Genomic DNA, 21,065 nt, shown 5'->3' on the forward strand with positions numbered 1-21,065 from the left:
ACTATGTATGTGGCACCAAGCAAAAGCTTATTTGATTTATACGCTCACGATTTGTCAAGTTAAGTTGCCAGAAATTACCATATGGGGGTTATTTAAAGTATTTTACGAAATAAAATTCTAAAGTAAAACATTACGGAAATGGAAATCTAAGAGCCGTCGAAATATTTGAAAACAAAATAATTTCCACAAACAGACAGAAAAAAAAGGAATTAGTTTCTGATACAAAGTTCTTGTCCACATTTCGGCAATGTTTTGAAAAAGCCTAATAAAGTTTAATAATTCCGGAATAAAGCGCTAAGTTTTTTCTTTTTTGGCCCAGTTTTTTTCAAGCCAAATTTGGGCAAGAAGCTAGCGCCAAATGCAGATAACTTCCACGAACTGTCCATGAAACAAAAATCGTGAAAATTCGAGAGAAAATCAAGAAAGTAAATTTAAAACAATTTACTAACTGCTAAAAGTATTCAGAAAATTATTAAACATTTGTTTTCCGATCATCACATTCAATTTCTTGTTTTTATTCTCTTGAATGTCATCGGAAGAAATGAACAAAACGATATAAATATAAAAACGAAATCGATAGCCTCCCCCCCCCCTGTCGGGACAAATCTCGAGAAAGAGAAATGCCCGCGTCCAGGAACAGCTGACATTTATTCTCCCGGATTGTTGAGCTAGAAGCTCCCGTGAGCCGCCTGCTCTTTTCCCTATCTTGATTGACGTGGCACAAGGACTAAAATACTGAAAACTCCCACGATTAGAGGGAGGATGTGGTGCACAAGGTGCAGAGATGCAAATAGATTCGAAAATGGAAGAAAAGGTGAGAAATCTAAAAATACTTCTTTAATAAATGGTCATTGATGATGATGATGATGGTGAAAAGTTGAATATAGAAGGCTATAGAGTGCTATTCTACGTAAAAAGGACCCGAAGAACCGGCCGTTTTGTTTGGATGACCATGAATAAATAACATTGGTAAAGTAAATGAGAGACAGAGAGACATACGGGACTTAACCGGGAGAGAATGAGTGGAATAGAGGGTCCCCGGGTTTTGTTTGAATATATGAACCAAAAGAAGGGTGACAAGAAAATAGGAAAAGAGTGCGTAGAAAATAGAGAAAAGAGGGGTGTAAAGTGCATTAAGGGGACCAGCTATTCGGCCGTAAGTGAACGGGAAACACGGGTCAGGATAATTGAGAGCGGAACGAATCCATCGGAAAATAGGGGGAGGACAATATAATCAGAAGATAAAGATCCGATGGGCATCGGAACTAAAGAGAGAGAATGACATAAAGTTGAAGGTTGCGAAATGCCGGAAAATGAGAAAAGGATTAAAAGAGGCGCAGGGATTAGAGTCAAGCAATTTTCAGAGTTAAAACAACAGGGAGTAAGAACCAGAAAAAAACGAGCATTTATCACAATTGACAAGCTTGTTTTCTTTTTTGCTCAAGACCTCCTGAGGAAAGCGGAAGAAGAGGCAAAAGTAATGAGTTTGTTGCCTGATTATTTTGGATTTCAGCTGACAATATTGAACAAAATATAGTTGAAAGAAGGAACTATATATATATATATTGCAATGAAAAGAAAAAAACCAAAATAGTCATGCAAATATTAGACTTTTGAAGGAGAAGAAATAAACTGATTTTGGGAGAAACATACGCACCTTTGTATATTGTTCAGAGTTTTGAAAACTAACGGAAGAATTTTTTCAAATAAAAAACATTCAGACAAACGAAACAAATTGGCAGGAAAATAAGTACATAGAAATTCGTTTTTTTGCATGAAATTGATATCAAGAAAAGGAAGTTTTCAAGGTCACATGTCTTTCCTGAAAATCCCAACAAAAGACTTTTAAAAATCTTCTGGTTCTTTTTGTTTCTAAAAAATTATTTTAACTTTTCAAAAGAATTTTGAACAAACTTTAGCCTCGATTTTTTAGAATTTTCTTATAGCTAAAAATTTATATACAATTTTGCAGATTATATTTTTTTCAGATTTATATTTATGTTTTTTTTTAAGTTTGTTTTCAACGATAAACATCAGAAAAATCCAATTTTCAGTAAGCATTCTAAACTAATAAAATAAACATTTTAAAGATTTTCCGTTTAGTCATCATTTTGAATTTTCTCATTTTAATTTTCTAATATATTCCCCGATCACGACATTGTTCCTCAAAAGAGGAAATAAATGACAAAAATTGGAGCAAAAAAATGGATTAATCTAAAATAAGAATAGGCACGCACTTAAAATGGAGCCCACAAGCAATTAAAAGAGCATTCCAAGTGCACTCCGGAAAACGGTAAACCCAGCAGATTCCTATCTGATCAAATTGAACTTTCAGGAGATGTGGTTTTAGATTTAGAAAGTGCAATGATTCAGATGGGCTAAAAAGAAAAATGAGAAGCATGTGTAATTTGGATTCTAAAACTGTAAGCTTATCTCTTTTTTTTCTTAAAAAAAAGAACGATTGCTACATCTCATTAAATGCAAAAAAAAGAAAAATGCATGAAAAAGTGCAATGGATGGTCTTTTCGTCAAAAACGGACAAAGTGAGCAAAAGGATGCTCGTCATTTTTGGAAAAGACGCAACGGAAAGTGGAAGGATTACATATGCCGGATTAGGAAAATGGGAGGAAGAAGCAGCAAAAGCAGAAGACGATGACACGTCAGGACACTTATATGTATGCGGGAGACGACGACCGATGGAGCAATTAAATTGACAGCCGGGCGGGAGAGTTGAGTCGCCAGAACATATTGGGTTTCGCCTTCACGCTTCTTGAATTTCGCCTCTCCATACCAAATACGATGTGAATTCCTAATTCTAGAGCATGTTGGAAAAAAAACTGAAAACTGCAAACGAGAAGGGTGCTTTTTTTTAATTAGAAATTCCGAGAACATCGAAATATTTAAATGTGTGAATGGTAACCTATTTTAATTTACTTTCTCATAAAAAAAAATATTTAAAAAAATCAATAGAAAAGTTCAATTTTGAATAAAGATTTCATTGTAATCTTTTATTGTTTATTGCCAAAACAAGACCATGAAAAAAAGAATTACTGAAACTAATAAAATTTTCTGACTGTTTTTTTTTCTTTACGAAATTTCTAAAAAATTGAAATTAATCGAAAGTTAAGTCTCACGATAAAATGAATGCGTCATAGGTAGAGACGAGATAGGTTCAATCACTTGAAGAAAGAAGAAAATGAGAAACGAGTTGGGATGTGAGCTTTTGCTAGCAGTCAAATGGCGATACAATCGACGGATAACGTGATATTGAGAGGTTGAGGTAGTAGTGCACACATCTACATTTTGGCAGAGACAGAGGTCGACAGAGCACAGAGTATTAAGGTGTGCTCCCGAGCGGGAAAACTATGAAGCCAGTTGGATTGGTAGCGCCAAGCGTGTCTCCGGATACTCCGCGTGCTCCGCGAGCAACAATGCGCGAAAAATGTTATAGTTGACATTTCAAAGGTTACGCTTTTCTTCTTTGCATCAGCCTGTTTGTGAATTGTTTAGAAAAAATATAGTTTTAGAAATTCAAGTTTTACATTTTATGTTCCTGTTTAACACTTCAAAATTTTCTCATTTATTTTAATATTGCATGTATATCTTCCTATTTCACGTTCACCTGCCAATCTCTCAATACAAACAAACATATTTTGAAGTAAAATTTAAAGATTAAAATTCAAAAATGTAGTAGCATTTGGTTATGATATTTCAGTCCAGTTGTTTATTGAACAGAAATGAAATGTATTTGTTTACCCCTCGTACACTGACTACTTTTTCATTATCGGTATCTTGACGGTTGTGTTGTGGGAAATTTCAGAAAAAAAACAACATTAAATGTGTTTTTGTACAGAGTCAATTAATTTCAAACGTAAAATCAAAACAATATGTTTTCAATTTTGAGAAAAAAGTTTTCAAATATTTATTTTAGCGTTTCAGGAATAATCTGAGACTCATAAGCGAGAATTTCTTCCCTATTTTCCAACTAAGTTTTAACTGAAAAAGAGGCTAATGTAGTTTAACTAGGTTGAAGAATCTCAGATTTTCCTACATCCTAGTGCATCTTTAATGCAGAAATTTGATAGTCCGGAAGATCATTGAATAGATGACAAAGTTCAAGTAAGAATCAAAAATCTTCAATCACAGTGTATCTTTACAAAACAAAAAATATCGAATTGCTTTCAGGGTGATCATGGCAAGAAAAAAGCGAAAAGTTTGCAGAGTCTGGTGAACTCATACTCACACTCGGAACACATTTTCCCCAGAGAGAGAGAATACACAATGATTTCGTCTTTTTTCTAGCAGGAAGCAATGTCTCAAACGCACTAAATCCAATCGACTCTTTCTTTTTTTCTAGAGATTCGCTTTCTTTCAAGAAAATATTTTTTGTTTCTGGTGAGAAGATGTGTTTTTGGAACAATTTTCAAAGTCAATTTTCGAGGAGTCTTGATTCATATCGGTTTTAGTAACAACTCTGAAAAAGTTTTCTCTGATAAAATAATTGTTTGCCTAAAAATTGAGTTCTGTCATATTTTTAAATTTTCGGAAACTCTGAATATTTTTGAAATATTATATTTTTCGTATAACTTTGCAATAACCTAAAGTTCTCATAACAATCGATTTTCAAGTAAAGTGCTAATTTTTCTTTCAATACAACTTGCGGCTGGCGAGAAGTCGAGAAAAGCATCATTTTCAGCTATTCAGGTTTTCCAACCAACTTTTCTTTTCAGAACAAAGAAAATTTCGTAGAAAAAGGTATTTGTAGGAAGTGAGAAGAGAGAATGTGTGAAGAAAGAAAATAACAAGCTATCTGTCTCTCAATATCACCAGCAAAAACACAACACCAAATAGTGTGAAGGGAAGTTGAGTGAATGTGGAATAATGGAATAAAAGTATGAACAGAAGCATATTGGTGAATGAAGAAACACACCGATACGATTCTTGTCAGAAAATCTGGTTTTGAAAATAAAAGGATAGTGAAAGGAAGAAAAGAAGAAGTAGGTTTTTGAACACACGGGGGTGACAGAGTAGGAGGAGATAAAGTGAGAGAGGAGAAGCCCTTTCACATACACTTTCTCTCAATCAAGCGACCCATTGAAACCGACTGTCCGGAAATTGTGTTAAGCATTCGGAGAGATTGAACAAGAAAGAATAGACGACGTCGATTGCAGAGCTCTTTGAAAAAATGAATATGTAATCTGGATAGATTGGGTAGGAGAGTGCACAATTAACTCAATTGACAGGTGAGTTATCTTAATTAATCCGATCATCGGTGATTGAGATGGTTAATTTGAGTTAGTTACGCAATAAGGATTACGTTTGAAAAACGATTTGGTGCTCGCCGGCTTATCTTTTAGCGAGATTATTATTTTCTGCAAAATACAAGTGATTCTCTTAGAGTCTTCATTACAGAAATGTATGTCCTTCTTGAGAAGTCTAGAAATTGTGGTACAACGCTTTTGTAAATTTTCCTGGCTTGCTCCATAGTAAAAAATATTTTTTGACAAATTTTGTAGAAAACTAATTTATAACTCAAACTAAAAGTGTTTTTTTTAAATAATAGTTGAGGTACGTTGAAAATAGTACGGAAAAATTATATGTTGAAACTGCAACTGTATGGACAAGCCATGCATAGCAATTAAAGTCGAAATATTTTGGAAAGGGAGATATACGATCGCAAAATATTAAAAAATTCCTCAAATGCTCTGAAAAAATAAAGTTCCAAAGGAGTGTTTTTAAACATCTCAAAGAGTCAAACTTTTCAGTTAGAAGAAATTATGAATCTTGCAAAATAGGCATATTACTAAAATATTTACAAGAATTTTATCACCTCTTGGTGAAAGTTCAAAAATATTAGTTTTTCCAATTTGAAAAAGTTCCCTCTATATGCAGAATCCAGCAAAAACGTTAAGCTTATAAACGTTACCAGTGAAATTGATTCCAAGAACAATTATGACTAAATTCAATAGATAAATTAATATAAATAAGTATTAAGGTATTTTGAAAACAACTGAACACGACCTCTAGTCTGCGGTTTCGAGCAAAGTATCAAATTAAGAAACCTTTGTGAAAAGTAGATGCAAACGATAATATTAGTAGGAAACTATAGAAAAAGAAGAAGAAGCCGAAAGTGTCATTCAAGTAGAAACAAAATAAACATAGAATTTAGACCACCAGAACACATCGAAAAGAGAGCAACTCAAAACTTTCGAATGGCTTGTTTTATTTTCGAAAGAAGAAAAAGAAGAAGTTGCAGAATAAGAAGTAGAATCTCCATGAAAACATTCATCATCTACGACTATACGAGGGCAAGCTTGACCCAACAATACAAGGGACAATGAACCCCCGAGAGTTCTCGGCCTAAAACAAATTCCGTTTTTTTTTTCTGCAAGAGCTGGTAGTTCCTATGCCGACCAACAAATCTGCGTCTCTTTAGAAACGGCGGCCATCGGCGATTAACACAAAAATGAGCGCGAAACGGGTGAGAGTGGAATTTGCATAGGAAAGTGTCTGCCCATTATAAGATATCCGGAACAAGTTTGAGGGGAAGAAATTCGAATGCAATCAAGTTTCCACGACCTCTTCCGAAAACGAACGAATTATTATATTGCCATTCGGTTTTGTATGGAAATAAATGACAGATGACTGGAAATAAATGGACAGGTGGCAGTAGTTGTAGTAGTAGTACTAAACGGATGAAAATTGGAAGAGGAAAAAATGAAGAAGGAGAAGGAAAGAAGGCGAAGGACGCTTTCGACAACTGAACCCCATGGGAAAATAATGCGTTTTAGGATTTTTGACACAATTTTGCCTTTTTACTAGCTTCACTCATGGAACATTTAGAATCTGTAAGCAAACATGCCAAACTTGTTATTCAAAACACAAAATAAATTATAAAAGAGGCATGAAAAATTCAGTTGGTAATTCCAGAAATGGTGTGGTGGTAGCTGATAAAAGAAGGCATTCATTTTCAGAACATTCATAATTGTGTTAGAAATAAAACTTTTAAAAACGTGATGTTTTTCAAGACGGAAAAAATTTTTCGACACGAAGTTTTTAATCGTTTTCATGCACAAGTTTCACTTCGAATAATGTCAATACTCCACGGCTTCGGAGCAGGTGTGTGGCAATAAAGAATGTACTTCAATCAGTAATTTTTGAATCAATACAATTTCAAAATTTTATTCAACTATTTACAATACATCACTTGAGTGCCTAGTTTTAATTAATACAATCCGTTGTTTGTCCAGTGTATTGATTGGCCAAATTCAATGTTCCAATATCATAAGTTTTGCTTGGAGTCTTTCCAGATGAAACATAATTATCTGGAATAGTGATTCCAATCTTTTTGTAGCAGAGACCATTGTAATTGCATTTGTGATAAATGTTCAATTTTGGATCAATAGTTGAAATTTCAGTTTTTGATCCAGATAGTCGGAATTGTCCATTGGCATCTGAAGTTGCTTCTTCCAAAAGTACATCAAAGGCTGGAAAAAATTTTAATCAGAAACTAAGTTTCAGATTCATAACTTACTTGATTCTTTTTCATAAAGCTTCAGTTTAACTCCAGATGCTGGTTGTCCATTACAGATAACTCTTCCAGATACAGCAACTGACTGTGTTCGGCCAACACCCAATAGAGCATAACTTGTAGAAACAAGAGCAAATAGCAAAAATAAAGTAGTCGGGGAAGAGCACATTTTTAAATTTGAACTGAAATTTTGTCGTCTCAACAGTTATTTATATGGTAGAAACGGTAGGTGTTTGCTGAAGAAAGGAATGAAAAAAGAAAGAGACATTGCTATTTACACAATTACTATTGGCACACAGTACGAAAAACCATTTATTTTCAAATGTTAAATACTCAAATACAATTAAAGTTTTCGGTGGTTTGTCGCTGAACTATATCGGTTCCTTATTTACTTCTTAGTTTAAACAGTCTGTAGATTGGCCTGGGAAGTTGTTGGCCAAGTTCAATGTGCCAATGTCAAAAGTTCGTGATGGTTGACTACCGGAAGTGACGTAGTCCTTTGGAATGTGAATTGTGAATTTTTGATCACATAGCTAAAAACAAAATTACCAAAATATAAAACAGTGATTCTGAAATGTCAATAAATAATTTACCCCGTTGTAATTGCATTTGTGATAAACATTTAGCTTTGGGTCAATAGTTGTGATTTCTCTTTTCGATCCTAACACTCGAAATTGACCGTTCGAATCAGTACGCCCCTCCTCCATCAATCGATCGAAAACTTGAAAAAAAATTTTAAATCAAGCAATCAAAATATAATTGTTATGCCATAGTGGTAGTGGATAGTAGTTTGAAGCAAGATAATCTATGATATTGACCGATTTTCTGATAAAAATGGAGATTCATCAGTCGGTTGTGTTAGAGCATTAAAAACGTATCCTTCATAGAATTTCAAGAACTGTTTTTTTAATTTTTATTGAGAAAGTTGCCCTTGCTATTAGAGTCACTTGTGATTTTGAGAGATTATTTCTAAGACTCCAAACAACTGGATTTTTTTTTCGAATTACAATATAAAAAACATTTGTATGTATAGAAAAAAAATTGTAGAAAATGATTGAAAAGCGACTTACATATTTCGTTTTCATACAATTTAAGCTTCACATCAACCGCAGGTCTCCCGTTACAAATCAATCTTCCTGATACAGCAGCTGATTGCATACTTCCAATTCCTAATACATCCTTTGTAGCAATTGGATCGTTTTGTCCAAGAACGAAAACGCATAACAGAGAAAAAACTAACATATTTATGAACATTTTTCAATCCAAACTACGCTTTTCTCTCATATGTCAGGACTATTTAAACTTTTTTGTTTCACATTTTTGAAATGGCAAACATTGTTGCCCATACATGTGTTAAGTGATTTTTGTTTGAGAGAAGATTTTTCTGTGTTTAGAGACACTTCTCGAGCTCTCGTACTTTTGGTCTTTTGGTGGTTTTTGTTGATGAGTGAGCAACACATGGTAATAACAAAATGGTAGCTAAGTCAACATAAATTTCACAAATCTCATGTTGAGTCATAAAACACTTACAGACATTTCTTGAACAATTTTCAAAGATAATTCACCTTCGCACTGTGTTTTCTGCTTTGTGAGCACGCAGGTTTACACGCAGGTTAAAAAATCGATTTTTTTTATTCACAGACTTCAAAAAAGTGTATTACTAGTCAGAGGAAACACGAAGTATTATAAGAACTTTATCATACAAATTTTGCCAACCGATAGTTGCAGGTTGACAAAAAATTCAGCTTGCAGAAACCGGCAACTTGTGAACCAGTGGTGATGTCAACATCAAATACATATATTATTTGTTTTGAAAAAAGCATTCGAACATCATGGAAATTGCAAACAACTCACTGTAAATAAAAAAGTGAATAAATTTTCCTTAAAATACTCTGAAACACAGGTACTAGAAAATTAATGTTAGGCAATTGGCAAAAGAACGACAAAGTCCGGAAAAGTTACCGAAATATTTAGACAACCGACAGTTTCGTGTGAATGAAACTTTTCAGCACCTTCGGCGATAATGGCCAGTTGCTTAAACTTTTGGTTGCCGCATAGCCCAGCTATGGTAACTTTGAGTAGCCCAAAAAATTGAGCCACAATCAATATTACAATTTTTTGAATTATCTTACAGAATAACTGTTGTCTGACAAGAAACGCAGCGGCTGAAAAAGTCAATAATACTTACTATTAAATTCAATTATTCTACAAGACCTGCTCATGAATAGTTTATTTGAAAATATGTGTAATTAAAAGTAACCAAATCAATCAATTAATACAATCGGTAGATTCTCCTGGATATTTGTTTGCCAAGTTTAGTGTTCCTATATCGTATGTTCGTTCTGCTTGACTACCACGGTTGATATAATCCTTTGGAATTTTTATAGTGAATTTTTTGGAGCACAACTGAAAATTCACATTTAATTTAAAAAATTGACAAACACACAAATCTAACCCCATTATAATTGCATTTGTGATAAACGTTGACTTTTGGGTCAATCCTTGAAATTTCTCGTTTTGAGCCAGAAACTCTGAATTGTCCATTTGAATCTGTACGGCTTTCTTCCATGAGTCGATCAAACACTCAAATGTAATATTTTTTCGGAAGGCAATTTCATAGTAGAACTTACGAATCTCATTTTCATACAGTTTGATCTTAATATTTGTAGCTGGTCGTCCATTACAGATTAGTCTTCCAGAAACAGCTACAGCCTGCATTCTTCCGATGCCGAGAAAGTTTTTGGTAACAATTTCATTGTCTTCTTGGCAAAAGACCAATGTCAAGGCGACAAGAAGGGAAGCTAACCTTATGACCATGACGTGTTAAACTATGATTTTCACATGTTCATTTTGACTTAAATACGGTTTTGTCTTTGCTTTCACATGTGCAGTTAAGTCAATATTGGGCGGAGGTTACCTACAAAGTTAATACGATTTTTCTTTGTTTGTTTGAAAAGAAAATTGTTGTTGTTCATCACAGTTTCTCACTTTTTGGTCTCTATTTGATATGAGGGATGAACAATAATAATCCACATTACACAGAATAGATAAACGAATTTGAAAATAAAATCGAAAAGCAGAACTCCAATTTCAAAAAATGGAGTGTTTGAATGGATTTGCACAAAAATCGACTTGGCGACAATTTCTTCGGCCAAAAACCTCTGGAACGAATCAAATCTGCTCGCTGTAGTATGACGGGAACGCTAAATTTTGAGATTTGCGTTTTGGGCAACATAATTGACGCGCGAAATATCTCGTAGTGAAAACTACAGAAACTCTTTACTAGGTTACTGTAGCGCTTATGTCTAATTACGGACATCGTTTATTTATCGATAAAATATCGAAAGAAAGCATAAAGTATACGAAAAAACTAAAGAAAATTAAATATCGTTGCCACAATTCGAGCAGAAAATTGTTTCGAAAATCGAGCCCGTAAATCGACACCAGCGCTACAGTAGTTCTTCATAAAATTACTGTGGTTTTCGCTACGAGATATTTTGCGCGTCAAATATACTGCGCAAAACGCTTTTCTCGTAATTGTGTGTTCCAGTAATGGAATAATTCTTCCAGCTACTGTTTTAAAATCTTTCTGTCATTAAGATTTCAACTTCCTACAATTAAAAACAACTATTCAAAGTTATTGCTGATTGTGAGAGCATTTGACGTTCCCCCATCTAAATCAATCATCAGAGCAATCTCGACCGCTTCTCGTGTCACTTACCCAAAGAAAAGCCGCGCGAGAAGAAATGTGACCTTTCGATTATTACACAGTAATCGTCGTAGCTCTCTTCCGTCGTTCCACATCTCGTACAAAAAATAAACTTTGAGGAAAGAAAAAAAGAATTATGAATTCTTCCTTTCACTTCAAAATGGATGTACTTCAGGACTTTTTTGATGAATTGTTGATAGCTAAAAATGGGTCGTTGAATGTGCACTTTTCGAAATGAGAAGACATCTGTCGTTGGTTCATGTTGAAATTGCAGCTGTATTCAGTTGTCTTTGGTACCATCAAGAATTCTGTTTCACCACCTGTTTTGAATTGAAATGATGTAAGGAAAAGGGTCATTTGGGTTCAATTCTTCTGTTTTATAGCTCCTTGTTTGATTGAAATAGATGATAAACATTTTATGTATCCATTTTTCTCTATTGAATAGAATTTTTTTCATATATATTCAAAAGTTTTCAGTCTAACTATAAGTTTAGGTAAATTGCCAGATTTTTGAGAAAAATCAGAGAATTGCCGCAGATGCTAGCCCGCTGGAATGTTTAAAATACAAACGAAATTGAAATATAAACTTGTATTAAAACATTTTTTGGTAGACTTCCAAAATTATGATAGGTGAAAAAAGTTCAGTTTTCACAACTTTTTTGACTGTAATTATAAAATTTCAAATTATTTTTTTGAGGTATCATTACCCAGATATTTTCCTTTTAAATTCTCACTGATAGGAGTGAGTGGAACAGATTATAACAACAACCCAACAAAGGATAGGCCACTTTGAAGAATATGTATCCAGTTGTTGTACATTGATTTTTTGCTAATTAACAGTACCTTAATATCAAAAAAATTTACAAAAAGTTTCCGCAGATTGAAAAATTCAGATCAATTTGCAAAGAAAAATCCATTTTAGAAGTTAGAAGTATGTGCAGTTTGATTCTGAACAGTTTTATTACACATTTTTCTTGTTTGGAAAATGTTTTTTTAATTTTAAATTTCGTATGAATTAGAAACGTGTTACTTTATTCCAATTAATGATATTATCGCAGCGTTCTTTTATCTCCTTCTCTCTCTCTTTCACTCATTTATTTCTTTTCATCACAATCTGGTATCATACTCTTCGTCTTTTTTTGCTCCGTCCGTCTCGATGGTGTCAATCAACAGACACGCCCACAGGAGCTCACTTGCGCGTACAAACGACACCTGCAACCGCACACAGCCGTTCTTCGCTCTTTCCTTCTCGCATTTCTCGGAAGAAAAGTTGGATGTGGTGGTGATGGTGGTGACCCCTAAAGTCTGCTGCTCACAAAGCGTTCGATTTCTTCCTGTCTCACAGATGTGCCGATCATCTCGCATTTCACACAAAACGCGCCCTGGACATTTTAGTATCGTGTCCGTGTTCAATTCCATTCCGACCAGCCGTCCTCCCTCATCTGATGAATCGTAAACCTTTTCGACCTTTTCTTCACTCTTCTATCGCTTTGTGCAACATTGAATCATCATCATCATCATCATTGTTGACTGTCTTCCTTGGTTTATTAAAACATCTCAGTAGGAGAAGATCTTCAAGGCTGACCACTAAAAGTTGACCAATAACCAAACAATTTTGAACTAGGTCAGGGACCCAGAATTTTAAATTATTTGCATGAGCTACAAAAAAATCAGCAATTTGTTGTGCAAAAGCAATTTGCATTTTTGCTGTGTTAAATTTTGAAAAATGTAAAAGTTATTAGAGTGTTTTATTATGTACGTTTCTCTTAGCAAAAAATCCCACTGGCAATACTACTCCCACCTTGACGGTATTACTCCGAGTTTGCCAAGTTTATTAAAAAAAAAGTTTTTAAATTTATATTGAAAAGATGTACTCACAATCAGCTATTTGAAAAGATGGATATATTTAATCTTTTATAAACTTTTTTCGTAAATTTTCAACTGTTTTGGTTTCTACCAAAATCAGTATTTTACACTTGGATACAGTAATAAATTACAATTAATTGCTTTAAAAAAACAATTCGGCGGTACAATTCCAGCAGATTTTTCTCGAAAATCTGTCATGAAACCCTTCTTATCATCGGTATTATCTTCTTTTCTTATCAATAACTTTCTTTGAAAACTCTTTCGTTTCTCTGTTCCATCCTACAGTCACACAGTATTTCTGTTCTTTTCAGCCGAAGCACCGAGTTTACTCTCTAGGAACATTCAAATTTTACTCTAATGTACACATGTGTATATGCTTTTTTTTTTCGTTTTGTTGTTTGTTTCATTTTTTCTGTACATTTTTTTCACCTTTTTCACACAACCTTGGAATACTCATTCGAGTGGAAGATTATTCATTTCACACTAACCGTATATATTGCCCTCTCCACTCAATTACCCATCTCGTGTTTATACATCCTTGTTGTTTTTTATTTTAATTTCTCAAGTGGAATTTTTTGTTGTTCGTAGTTCAAAATAATTCATAACGAATATTGGTATTTCAGGTGAAATGAAACACAAAAAAATGTTGATATTACTATTTCTATATCTGTTGATAGAAACAACGACAGCAAACCCTGCATTCTACCCGTATGGACAACCGGCTGGAGATAATGTGAGTTTTTATCCAATTACCCTAGGAAAAGTACAGAAGTTTAGTGAGATAGTATAAAAACGTTTTTTTTTCAATTCTGAAATTTATTTGTTTATGGAATCATGCTTTTTTATTAACATGGTTCAAACAACTACCTGTTTTTTTTTATTAGCCAAAAACATATGAAAGTGCTCTTGACACCTCACAAATTATCCCACTTTCAAAAATGAAGCTCTTGTCCCAGTCTGGTTAAAACTGGTTAAGACAACGGTTAAAATATTTTTCTTTGGGCAAAACTAAGAAAAAAAGTTTTTAAAACTTCGCCTGTATACCTAAATTTGTCCACTCTAGTCATTCATTTTCAAAAATGGAAAAATGTGATACATCAGTTCCCTCACAGTTAGATACAATTTTTAAAACCCATTTTCTAAACCTGTTAACTCTATTCAGAGACTTGACTATTCTATGGAACAAAGTGCAATTGCTCTTAAAATCCCACTGACATATATGGAACAGTCCGTTGATGAGCTCTTTCTCTCACACAATGGAATTGTCGGTCTTGGAAAACCGACGCCGGAGAAGATTGGAGGCCTAATGACAATCTCTACACCTGCCATAGCAGTTTTCTACGTGCCGGTTACAAGTGGAGTAATTGATTATAGAGTTAGCTCTGATGATCAGGGACTGTTGACAAAACTGACGCAAGATGTGAAACAAGTTTTTGCGGATGCTGTTGAGTTCCATGGATTGCAAGCAGTAATCATCACGTGGACACAAATTGAGAATGCTGAGAAAGATGGGCCTGCTAGTTTCCAGGTTGGTTATTTAAAAATTGGTGGGTTCATACATATTATAATAGAAGTAATTTTAGCTGGCAATTGTGTCAGACGGAATTTCAACGTATGCAATTTTCCGTTATGAATCACTCCCCTGGTCATCTTCAATGGGATACTACGCACAGGCGGGATTCGTCCGCTCCATTGGAAAAATTCAGACAAATGTGAATTCCGGAGGACCGGATGTTAAGGAACTTGTAAAGTAAGTCGGTTTGCTGTTCCATTGTTCCACTGTTAAATTGATTTCAGTTTGTCCAATAATCAGTTCGGTAACTTTTTCATCTTCCGAGTTTCGGGATCAGCAATTGAAGATCCAAAGGATGAAGGAGCTGATGATTATGATTACAACAATTACGATCAGGAATACGAGGGCGAACATCGTATGAGACGTTACAAAATTTAGAGTTTAACTTTAAAATTTCCAGCAGCCGATTGCCCAAAAGACAAATTTGTTGACAACTGCCCAGCCGAGTGTAGAACTGTAAGAGATGAACGAGGATGTGAAAGATGTATTTGTGCAGAGAGACCACATGCCCCAAGAGCTCCTCAAGAGCCAAGACCAGAACTGGAGAACACTGTTGAAGACGATGAAGATGATGAACAAGTTGATGGAACAAGATATGAAGAGCCAGCTAGACAGGCTCAGGAGCAACATCACCAGCAACACCATCAGCCGGATCAACCTCAGCAGCAGCCGCAACGCAGTCAGGAAGGATCATTACCGAGTAAGTTATTAGTACGTTAAAATTCTATAAAAAATATATCAGATTTGATGCTTTCAAAATCCTAGGCTCTATCAAAACTTTATTTTTGCAGAAATGTCGTGCTCTCAAAGAGATGACAAGAGCTGTCATGCAAACTCGGTTTGTCAAGATTTCGAAGGCGGATTCTGCTGTAACTGTGACACGGGATTCTATGGAAACGGAAAAGAGTGTCTTCCAAAAGGTGAACCACAAAGAATTTCTGGAAGCTTCGAGGGAGTCATCAACAGAATTCCAATTGACAAGACTGAACTTCACACTTTTGCAACTTCGACTGATGGAAATGTTCACACAGCTGTTTCAAAGGTTTGAATACTTATAAACTATTTTAATTGACAATAAGTTGATTAAAAATAACATTCCCAAAATTTTATGATTCCTGCTGTTTAAAATCAAATTTTAAACTGAACTTCCTCAGATTCCATCGGATCTTGGACATCCACTTCGTTTCCTTTACTCAATTGGAGGAGTCATGGGATGGCTATTTGCCGACGTTCAATCCCCGAATGTCTACAATGGATTCCAACTGACCGGTGGACTTTTCAATAGAACCGTTGCACTTCATATTGAACAAAACTATTACGTAACGATTAAGCAAGAGTTCTCCGGAAGAAACATTCATGATTACTTCAAATCTCATTTATTTGTATCGGGAACTCTTCCTGATATTGCTCCAGGATCTGAAGTTATCTTCCCAGATTATGAAGAAGAATACGTTAGAGAAAGACGAGGTGAGGGGTTTAGCAAGAGCTTTTTAGGAGGTAAAAGTTTCAGAAAAGTATAGACACGTTGAAGGAATAGGTGACAATTTATTGAAAACTTGCTTTTGTTTATTATGTTTGGCCAACACAAAATTGGTTTTTTTCATTCAGTTCAAGCACTCTTTGAAGTTTCAAAAACACATTTTTTATTTCCTCCCATCGATAAGCTTATTTGCACTGAAAATTGTTTTAAACATAAATTCTCCTTTTCTGATAATTTAAAATTGGCTTAATGCACACATTCTCATTGATACAATTTAAATCGACTTTTTTTTTCAGGATACTTAACATCAAAAGCAGCTTTCGATGTAATCGTTAGAGATGGAGGAAATGTTCAAACATATCGAATGAGTGTTGATCAACAAATTACTTTTGAAGAATGCCCAAATAAAGAGTTTGATCGTGATCATTCAATGAAGCTTCATGTGAAGAGAATTAATGTTGTCTATAACGATGACGAAGGAGTCGTCCGATATGGAGCAAAAAACTTTGCAACTCGATCAGTTGGGCCTGCTGTTTCAGCTCCTTCCGGTGGGCATTTCGATCGTCGCCAACACGGACAATCCAACATGGCTTCAGAAAGACCAATTGAAATTCCAAGCCAAAGTGAATCAATCAGTACTGACTCAGTTTGTGCTCCAGGAAGACATCAATGTACTCTTCCAAATATGAAGTGCCGTGTCGTTGATCCATCATACCGTTGTGAATGTGAACCTGGATATCAAGCAGCTCATGATGCATCCTCTCATATTGGATGGATCTGTCAAGATTTGGATGAATGTCAACGAGGAGATCATAATTGTGACCAGCATGCCAAGTGTACTAATCGACCAGGATCTTTCTCATGCCAATGTCTTCAAGGATATCAAGGAGATGGAAGATCTTGTATTCGGGAGCATCAAGCATCTCATCACGAACATAATCAACAGACTCCACAAGAAATGGCCGGTGTCGGAGCGACAACTGAAGGATTCTGCACTGCACATAACCAATGCCATCAATGGGGAGAATGTGTATTCACTTCTGAGCATCCAACCGGAAGATGCAAGTGTAGGGGATGGTATGTTGGAGATGGAGTTAATCATTGTGGACCACCAGAGGAGAACATGCCAAAACACAATGCAAATATTCCGCAGAGAGGAGGCCAAGCTTGTGGAAGTTATGTATGCGATGTGAATGCTGAGTGTATGCCAGAACCAAGTGGAGGAGTAAGTTTATTGCCTGAAAATTTAAAATAAACGCAAACAAAAACTCGTATTTCAGTCTGAATGTGTATGCAAGGCCGGATTCTCAGGAAATGGAGTAACTTGTGAAAGTCTGTTGGATGATCGTCATGCTCATTCATCTCATAATCGACATGAACAACAACAACAAACTGGATCTCTTGGTAACTTTTTTTCCATTCTCTTTGCACTTTTGTGATATTTTATAGGAAAAGTGTGCCGCTCTCACGATGAATGCTCTGAGCACGGAAGCTGCGCTTATCACCACTCACTCGGTTATTATCAATGCGCATGTACCGAGCCATATGTTGGCAATGGAGTCGAATGTACACTTCCAGGATCTTCTGCTTCAGGTATTACATTGATTTTTATTGCAATATCGCATTCTCCCTTTTGCACTGCTTCTCTCTTTTCCCACCTTTCCCTTCTGCTTTCTAGCTCCTGAACTCGGATGTGATGTTACTCGAGACTGCTCCGAGTTTGCTGACTGTGTCTATGAAAGAAGTTCCACTGGTGCTACATTCCGATGCGTCTGTCAGTCAGGATATACTGGCGATGGAAAATATTGCATGCAATCTCAGCTTGCCATATCCGCAATTTCCCCCTCTGGTTAGTGCTCATTATTTGACCTTTTCCCTACTTTTCCCCTCCCTTTCAGTTCCTCAGCTGCCAAGTGAGCCGGCCGTTTTATCAACAGCGTCATGTAATCCAAACTGTGGACCTGATGCTCAATGTGTTTATGATGACCATAATAGGTGAGTGACTACTCCAATTGAGTACAGGAAGCGAAATGGGTGGTAATTCTGTATACAATTCGTTGTTTCCTTCTTTATGTATGTAGAATACATATTTTCAAAGTTGTTTGAAGTATTATACTTTTAATTAATGAACACGTATAAATATCTAATTTTCAAAAATATTATTCTAAAGTTATTCTAAAACCATGTTTCCTTTCTGAAACAAAAGTAAATTAAAAATATTTTTCAGACAATATCGATGTGAATGTTATGCTGCATTCATGGGAGATGGCTACAACTGTGTCCCCCTTGCAAAACCAAATATGGTACCTGCACAACCAAAAACATGCGTCGAATCATCTGATTGTCATATCAATGGACACTGCGTTATCAATGAACATGGAGCTGGAGAATACATTTGTCAATGTCTTCCTGGATTCAGTGGAGACGGATTCATCAACTGTCGCGGAGCTGATCAATGTAACCCATCAAACCCATCAGCTTGTTATCAGAATGCTCATTGTGTTTACGATGCGATTCTGAATGCTCATGCCTGTAAATGTGTTGATGGATTCAAGGGAGATGGCACCAGTTGTGTTCCATATGCACCTGCAACAAACTGCAATTTGGAGCCAAGAATTTGTCATGCAAATGCACAATGCGTGATGCACCATGATACAAATGCTTATGAGTGCATCTGTAAACCAGGATCATCTGGAGACGGTTACACTAAATGTGATGTCATCGGTTAGAAATAATTGAAACTTGTGAAAAATAACTTGAAAATTTTCAGAAACTCCTCGTTGCACCAACTGCTCAATCCATGCATATTGTGCTCAAAATCCGACTAGCGGTGCCTATCAATGTAAATGTAACGCAGGATATAATGGAAATGGACATTTATGTGTCTCGATGAGCTCCTGCCTCGATGACCGATCCCTCTGTGATGAGAATGCCGATTGTGTTCCGGGAGAAGCTGGGCATTACGTCTGCAACTGCCACTATGGATACCATGGAGATGGTAGATCATGTTCCCGTAAGTTTATATCAATTTAGAGTGTTTTTGTATGTAAAACTAAACTTTTCAGCATACTTTTTTTCAATGGAAATCAGGTCAGGATCATATAGAATCCTTGATTTGAAAATACCACTTCTTTTTATAATTATCAGGTTTATATCCATTGTGCTTGTCTTTCACCGCTACCTTTGTTTCATTTTCACCCACATCCCATACACATTTTTTGGGTTTCCTGGACAATTCTGTATTATTTCTACAGTAACCTTGTGTATTTTCAGCAGAATCCTCTACTAGGAGCGACAAGTTGCTAGTCGCCCGTGGAATGGCCATATTTGAACGCTCAACAAATCCAGACGAGTACGGAAAACAGCTGATTGTGATCCCTCATCATATCCCAGTTGGCATTGACTTTGATTGTAAAGAAGAAAAAATTGTGTGGAGTGACATGTCTGGTCACTCAATTCGCACATCTTCATTAAATGGAACTGAACATAAATCATACTTCAATAAAGAACTCAGCAGTCCTGAAGGAATTGCCGTTGACTGGTCTTCAAGAAACGTGTACTATGCTGACTCAATGAATGATGAAATTGGAGTTGCTTCACTAAATGGAAAATTCAAGAAATCTCTTGTAACTGAAGGTCTTGTCAATCCACGTTCAGTGGTTTTGGATCTATACGGACGACACTTGTACTACTCGGATTGGCATCGTGAGAATCCATACATCGGAAGAGTTGACATGGATGGAAAGAACAATCGAGTATTCTTAAATGAAGATGTCCATCTTCCAAATGGTCTCACTATTCTTCCAAACAGACGCGAACTCTGTTGGGTGGACGCTGGAAATCACAGACTTTCATGTATTCAGTACAATGGAGCTGGTAGAAGAACTGTGTTCAGTAGTCTTCAGTATCCGTTTGGTTTGACTCATGATGAAGAACAAAAATTCTATTGGACTGATTGGAAAGAGTAGGTTTTCTTTAGATTCAACCATAAAATAGGAATAAGGTGGTTTTATAAGACATATTCCGTTATTATGGAAACAGCTCCTTAATTCAACACTAAAGAACATTTTAAGAAACAATTATTACCTGACGAAAAACTTTCCTTATACTTTTCTGTAGCTATATAAGTTCAAAATATTTCCAAAATGATAGATATATTATTGAAAACTCTTACCGTATTACTTATTTTTCAGCAACCGCATTCATTCAGTTGGTGTCTATGGAGAAGGATACCGTAGCTTCCAAATTTCCCTTGGTGGATCAGGAAAAGTATTTGGAATCCTTGCCGTTCCAAAATCATGCGTCGGTCCATCAACTCCATGTTCTGAAGACAACGGTGGCTGCCAACATCTTTGCCTTCCAGGACAGAATGGTGCAGTTTGCGAATGTCCGGACAATGTCAAAGTGAAGGGATGCTAGAGAGCTTTAATTTTCTCCCTCATTTGCTTACTTTTGCATTTATTATTTATTTGTGTACTACGGTGTACGTCCAATTTACTTACATATAACTTATGACAACAAAAAAACCATGAAGAATGATTTCCTACAAAATATGACTTTTTTCGTATTTCATACCTTTCTATGTTCTTTGTAACTCATTTATCATTTTGTTCTGCAATTTCACACTGAAACTCGATAAAACATCACTTGCTCCTTATTCCAATACACCAACAATCCTACATTATTGACGATCAAACTTCAATTTGCCCTGTAAAAATAAGCAGGAAGTCCACAAGATAACATAAAGAGAAGTTCATGGCATTTCTAATTGCATTTTGACTGAACTTTAGGTTGTGTCAGGAAACAAGAAACAAGAATTTGGGCGGAGCTGTGTAGTCTAAAAGGCAACAAGATTACAAAAAAACCACAGTATTCAAGGTTTACACTTGTGTTGCAGTTGCAATGA

General features: G+C 35.6%; 4 protein-coding genes and 5 non-coding genes across 11 annotated transcripts; 3 read left to right on the forward strand and 6 right to left on the reverse strand.

Annotated features, from left to right (window-relative positions):
• Nucleotides 1-2,696: 2,696 nt before the first annotated feature.
• R90.11 lies at nt 2,697-2,885 on the reverse strand. The gene has a single exon (NR_069820.1). It is a non-coding gene; the product is annotated as an Unclassified non-coding RNA R90.11 (non-coding RNA).
• Nucleotides 2,886-3,197: 312 nt separating this feature from the next.
• On the forward strand, nt 3,198-3,328 carry R90.8. The gene has a single exon (NR_069821.1). It is a non-coding gene; the product is annotated as an Unclassified non-coding RNA R90.8 (non-coding RNA).
• Nucleotides 3,198-3,328, reverse strand: R90.10. The gene has a single exon (NR_069822.1). It is a non-coding gene; the product is annotated as an Unclassified non-coding RNA R90.10 (non-coding RNA).
• A 1,733-nt stretch (nt 3,329-5,061) lies between these two features.
• On the forward strand, nt 5,062-5,123 carry R90.6. The gene has a single exon (NR_069823.1). It is a non-coding gene; the product is annotated as an Unclassified non-coding RNA R90.6 (non-coding RNA).
• Nucleotides 5,062-5,123, reverse strand: R90.7. Its single transcript, NR_069824.1, has one exon. It is a non-coding gene; the product is annotated as an Unclassified non-coding RNA R90.7 (non-coding RNA).
• A 2,043-nt stretch (nt 5,124-7,166) lies between these two features.
• On the reverse strand, nt 7,167-7,715 carry ttr-27 (Transthyretin-like family protein). Its single transcript, NM_073824.6, has 2 exons — nt 7,535-7,715; nt 7,167-7,487 (listed from the first exon to the last, which is right to left on the reverse strand). The coding sequence occupies exons 1-2, from the start codon at nt 7,698-7,700 to the stop codon at nt 7,222-7,224; spliced, it is 432 nt and encodes a 143-aa protein (NP_506225.1). The 5' UTR covers nt 7,701-7,715; the 3' UTR covers nt 7,167-7,221.
• A 114-nt stretch (nt 7,716-7,829) lies between these two features.
• ttr-28 (Transthyretin-like family protein) lies at nt 7,830-8,791 on the reverse strand. Its single transcript, NM_073825.4, has 3 exons — nt 8,602-8,791; nt 8,125-8,252; nt 7,830-8,064 (listed from the first exon to the last, which is right to left on the reverse strand). The coding sequence occupies exons 1-3, from the start codon at nt 8,783-8,785 to the stop codon at nt 7,927-7,929; spliced, it is 450 nt and encodes a 149-aa protein (NP_506226.2). The 5' UTR covers nt 8,786-8,791; the 3' UTR covers nt 7,830-7,926.
• A 953-nt stretch (nt 8,792-9,744) lies between these two features.
• ttr-29 (Transthyretin-like family protein) lies at nt 9,745-10,449 on the reverse strand. The gene is made up of 3 exons (NM_073826.7): nt 10,162-10,449; nt 9,987-10,114; nt 9,745-9,937 (listed from the first exon to the last, which is right to left on the reverse strand). The coding sequence occupies exons 1-3, from the start codon at nt 10,346-10,348 to the stop codon at nt 9,800-9,802; spliced, it is 453 nt and encodes a 150-aa protein (NP_506227.2). The 5' UTR covers nt 10,349-10,449; the 3' UTR covers nt 9,745-9,799.
• Nucleotides 10,450-13,723: 3,274 nt separating this feature from the next.
• nid-1 (Nidogen) lies at nt 13,724-20,838 on the forward strand. 3 transcript variants are annotated; one of them, NM_001269536.4, is made up of 16 exons: nt 13,730-13,839; nt 14,269-14,634; nt 14,690-14,856; nt 14,904-15,034; nt 15,080-15,379; nt 15,471-15,721; nt 15,834-16,146; nt 16,456-17,384; nt 17,440-17,563; nt 17,609-17,752; nt 17,838-18,008; nt 18,058-18,154; nt 18,387-18,883; nt 18,930-19,172; nt 19,433-20,123; nt 20,353-20,815. In NM_001269536.4, exons 1-16 carry the CDS (start codon nt 13,735-13,737, stop codon nt 20,576-20,578), a joined length of 4,755 nt encoding a protein of 1,584 aa, NP_001256465.1. In that variant the 5' UTR covers nt 13,730-13,734; the 3' UTR covers nt 20,579-20,815. The 3 variants fall into 3 exon arrangements, with proteins under 3 accessions (NP_001256466.1, NP_001256467.1, NP_001256465.1); NM_001269537.4 differs by lacking the exon at nt 17,838-18,008 and having other exon boundaries at nt 13,724-13,839; nt 20,353-20,813; NM_001269538.3 differs by lacking the exons at nt 17,838-18,008; nt 18,058-18,154; nt 18,387-18,883; nt 18,930-19,172 and having other exon boundaries at nt 13,724-13,839; nt 20,353-20,838.
• The last annotated feature ends 227 nt before the right edge of the window (nt 20,839-21,065 follow it).

This window comes from Caenorhabditis elegans, chromosome V, assembly GCF_000002985.6.
Source record: "Caenorhabditis elegans chromosome V".
Classification (NCBI taxonomy): Eukaryota; Metazoa; Nematoda; class Chromadorea; order Rhabditida; family Rhabditidae; genus Caenorhabditis; species Caenorhabditis elegans.

Bases quoted from the DNA above. Each gene is read 5' to 3' on its own strand.
- ttr-29 (NM_073826.7), bottom strand. From the start codon at position 10,348: ATGGTCATAAGGTTAGCTTCCCTTCTTGTCGCCTTGACATTGGTCTTT. The intron at 10,115-10,161 runs GTAAGTTCTACT...ATTACATTTGAG, and splicing joins ACTGTATGAAAATGAGATTC to TGTTTGATCGACTCATGGAA. The intron at 9,938-9,986 runs GTTAGATTTGTG...GTGAATTTTCAG, and splicing joins ACAAATGCAATTATAATGGG to TTGTGCTCCAAAAAATTCAC.
- nid-1 (NM_001269536.4), top strand. From the start codon at position 13,735: ATGAAACACAAAAAAATGTTGATATTACTATTTCTATATCTGTTGATA. The intron at 14,635-14,689 runs GTTGGTTATTTA...AAGTAATTTTAG, and splicing joins ATGGGCCTGCTAGTTTCCAG to CTGGCAATTGTGTCAGACGG. The intron at 15,380-15,470 runs GTAAGTTATTAG...TTATTTTTGCAG, and splicing joins TCAGGAAGGATCATTACCGA to AAATGTCGTGCTCTCAAAGA.
- ttr-27 (NM_073824.6), bottom strand. From the start codon at position 7,700: ATGTGCTCTTCCCCGACTACTTTATTTTTGCTATTTGCTCTTGTTTCT. The intron at 7,488-7,534 runs GTAAGTTATGAA...AATTTTTTCCAG, and splicing joins GCTTTATGAAAAAGAATCAA to CCTTTGATGTACTTTTGGAA.
- ttr-28 (NM_073825.4), bottom strand. From the start codon at position 8,785: ATGTTCATAAATATGTTAGTTTTTTCTCTGTTATGCGTTTTCGTTCTT. The intron at 8,253-8,601 runs GTAAGTCGCTTT...TTTTTTTTCAAG, and splicing joins ATTGTATGAAAACGAAATAT to TTTTCGATCGATTGATGGAG. The intron at 8,065-8,124 runs GTAAATTATTTA...TTTTGTTTTTAG, and splicing joins ACAAATGCAATTACAACGGG to CTATGTGATCAAAAATTCAC.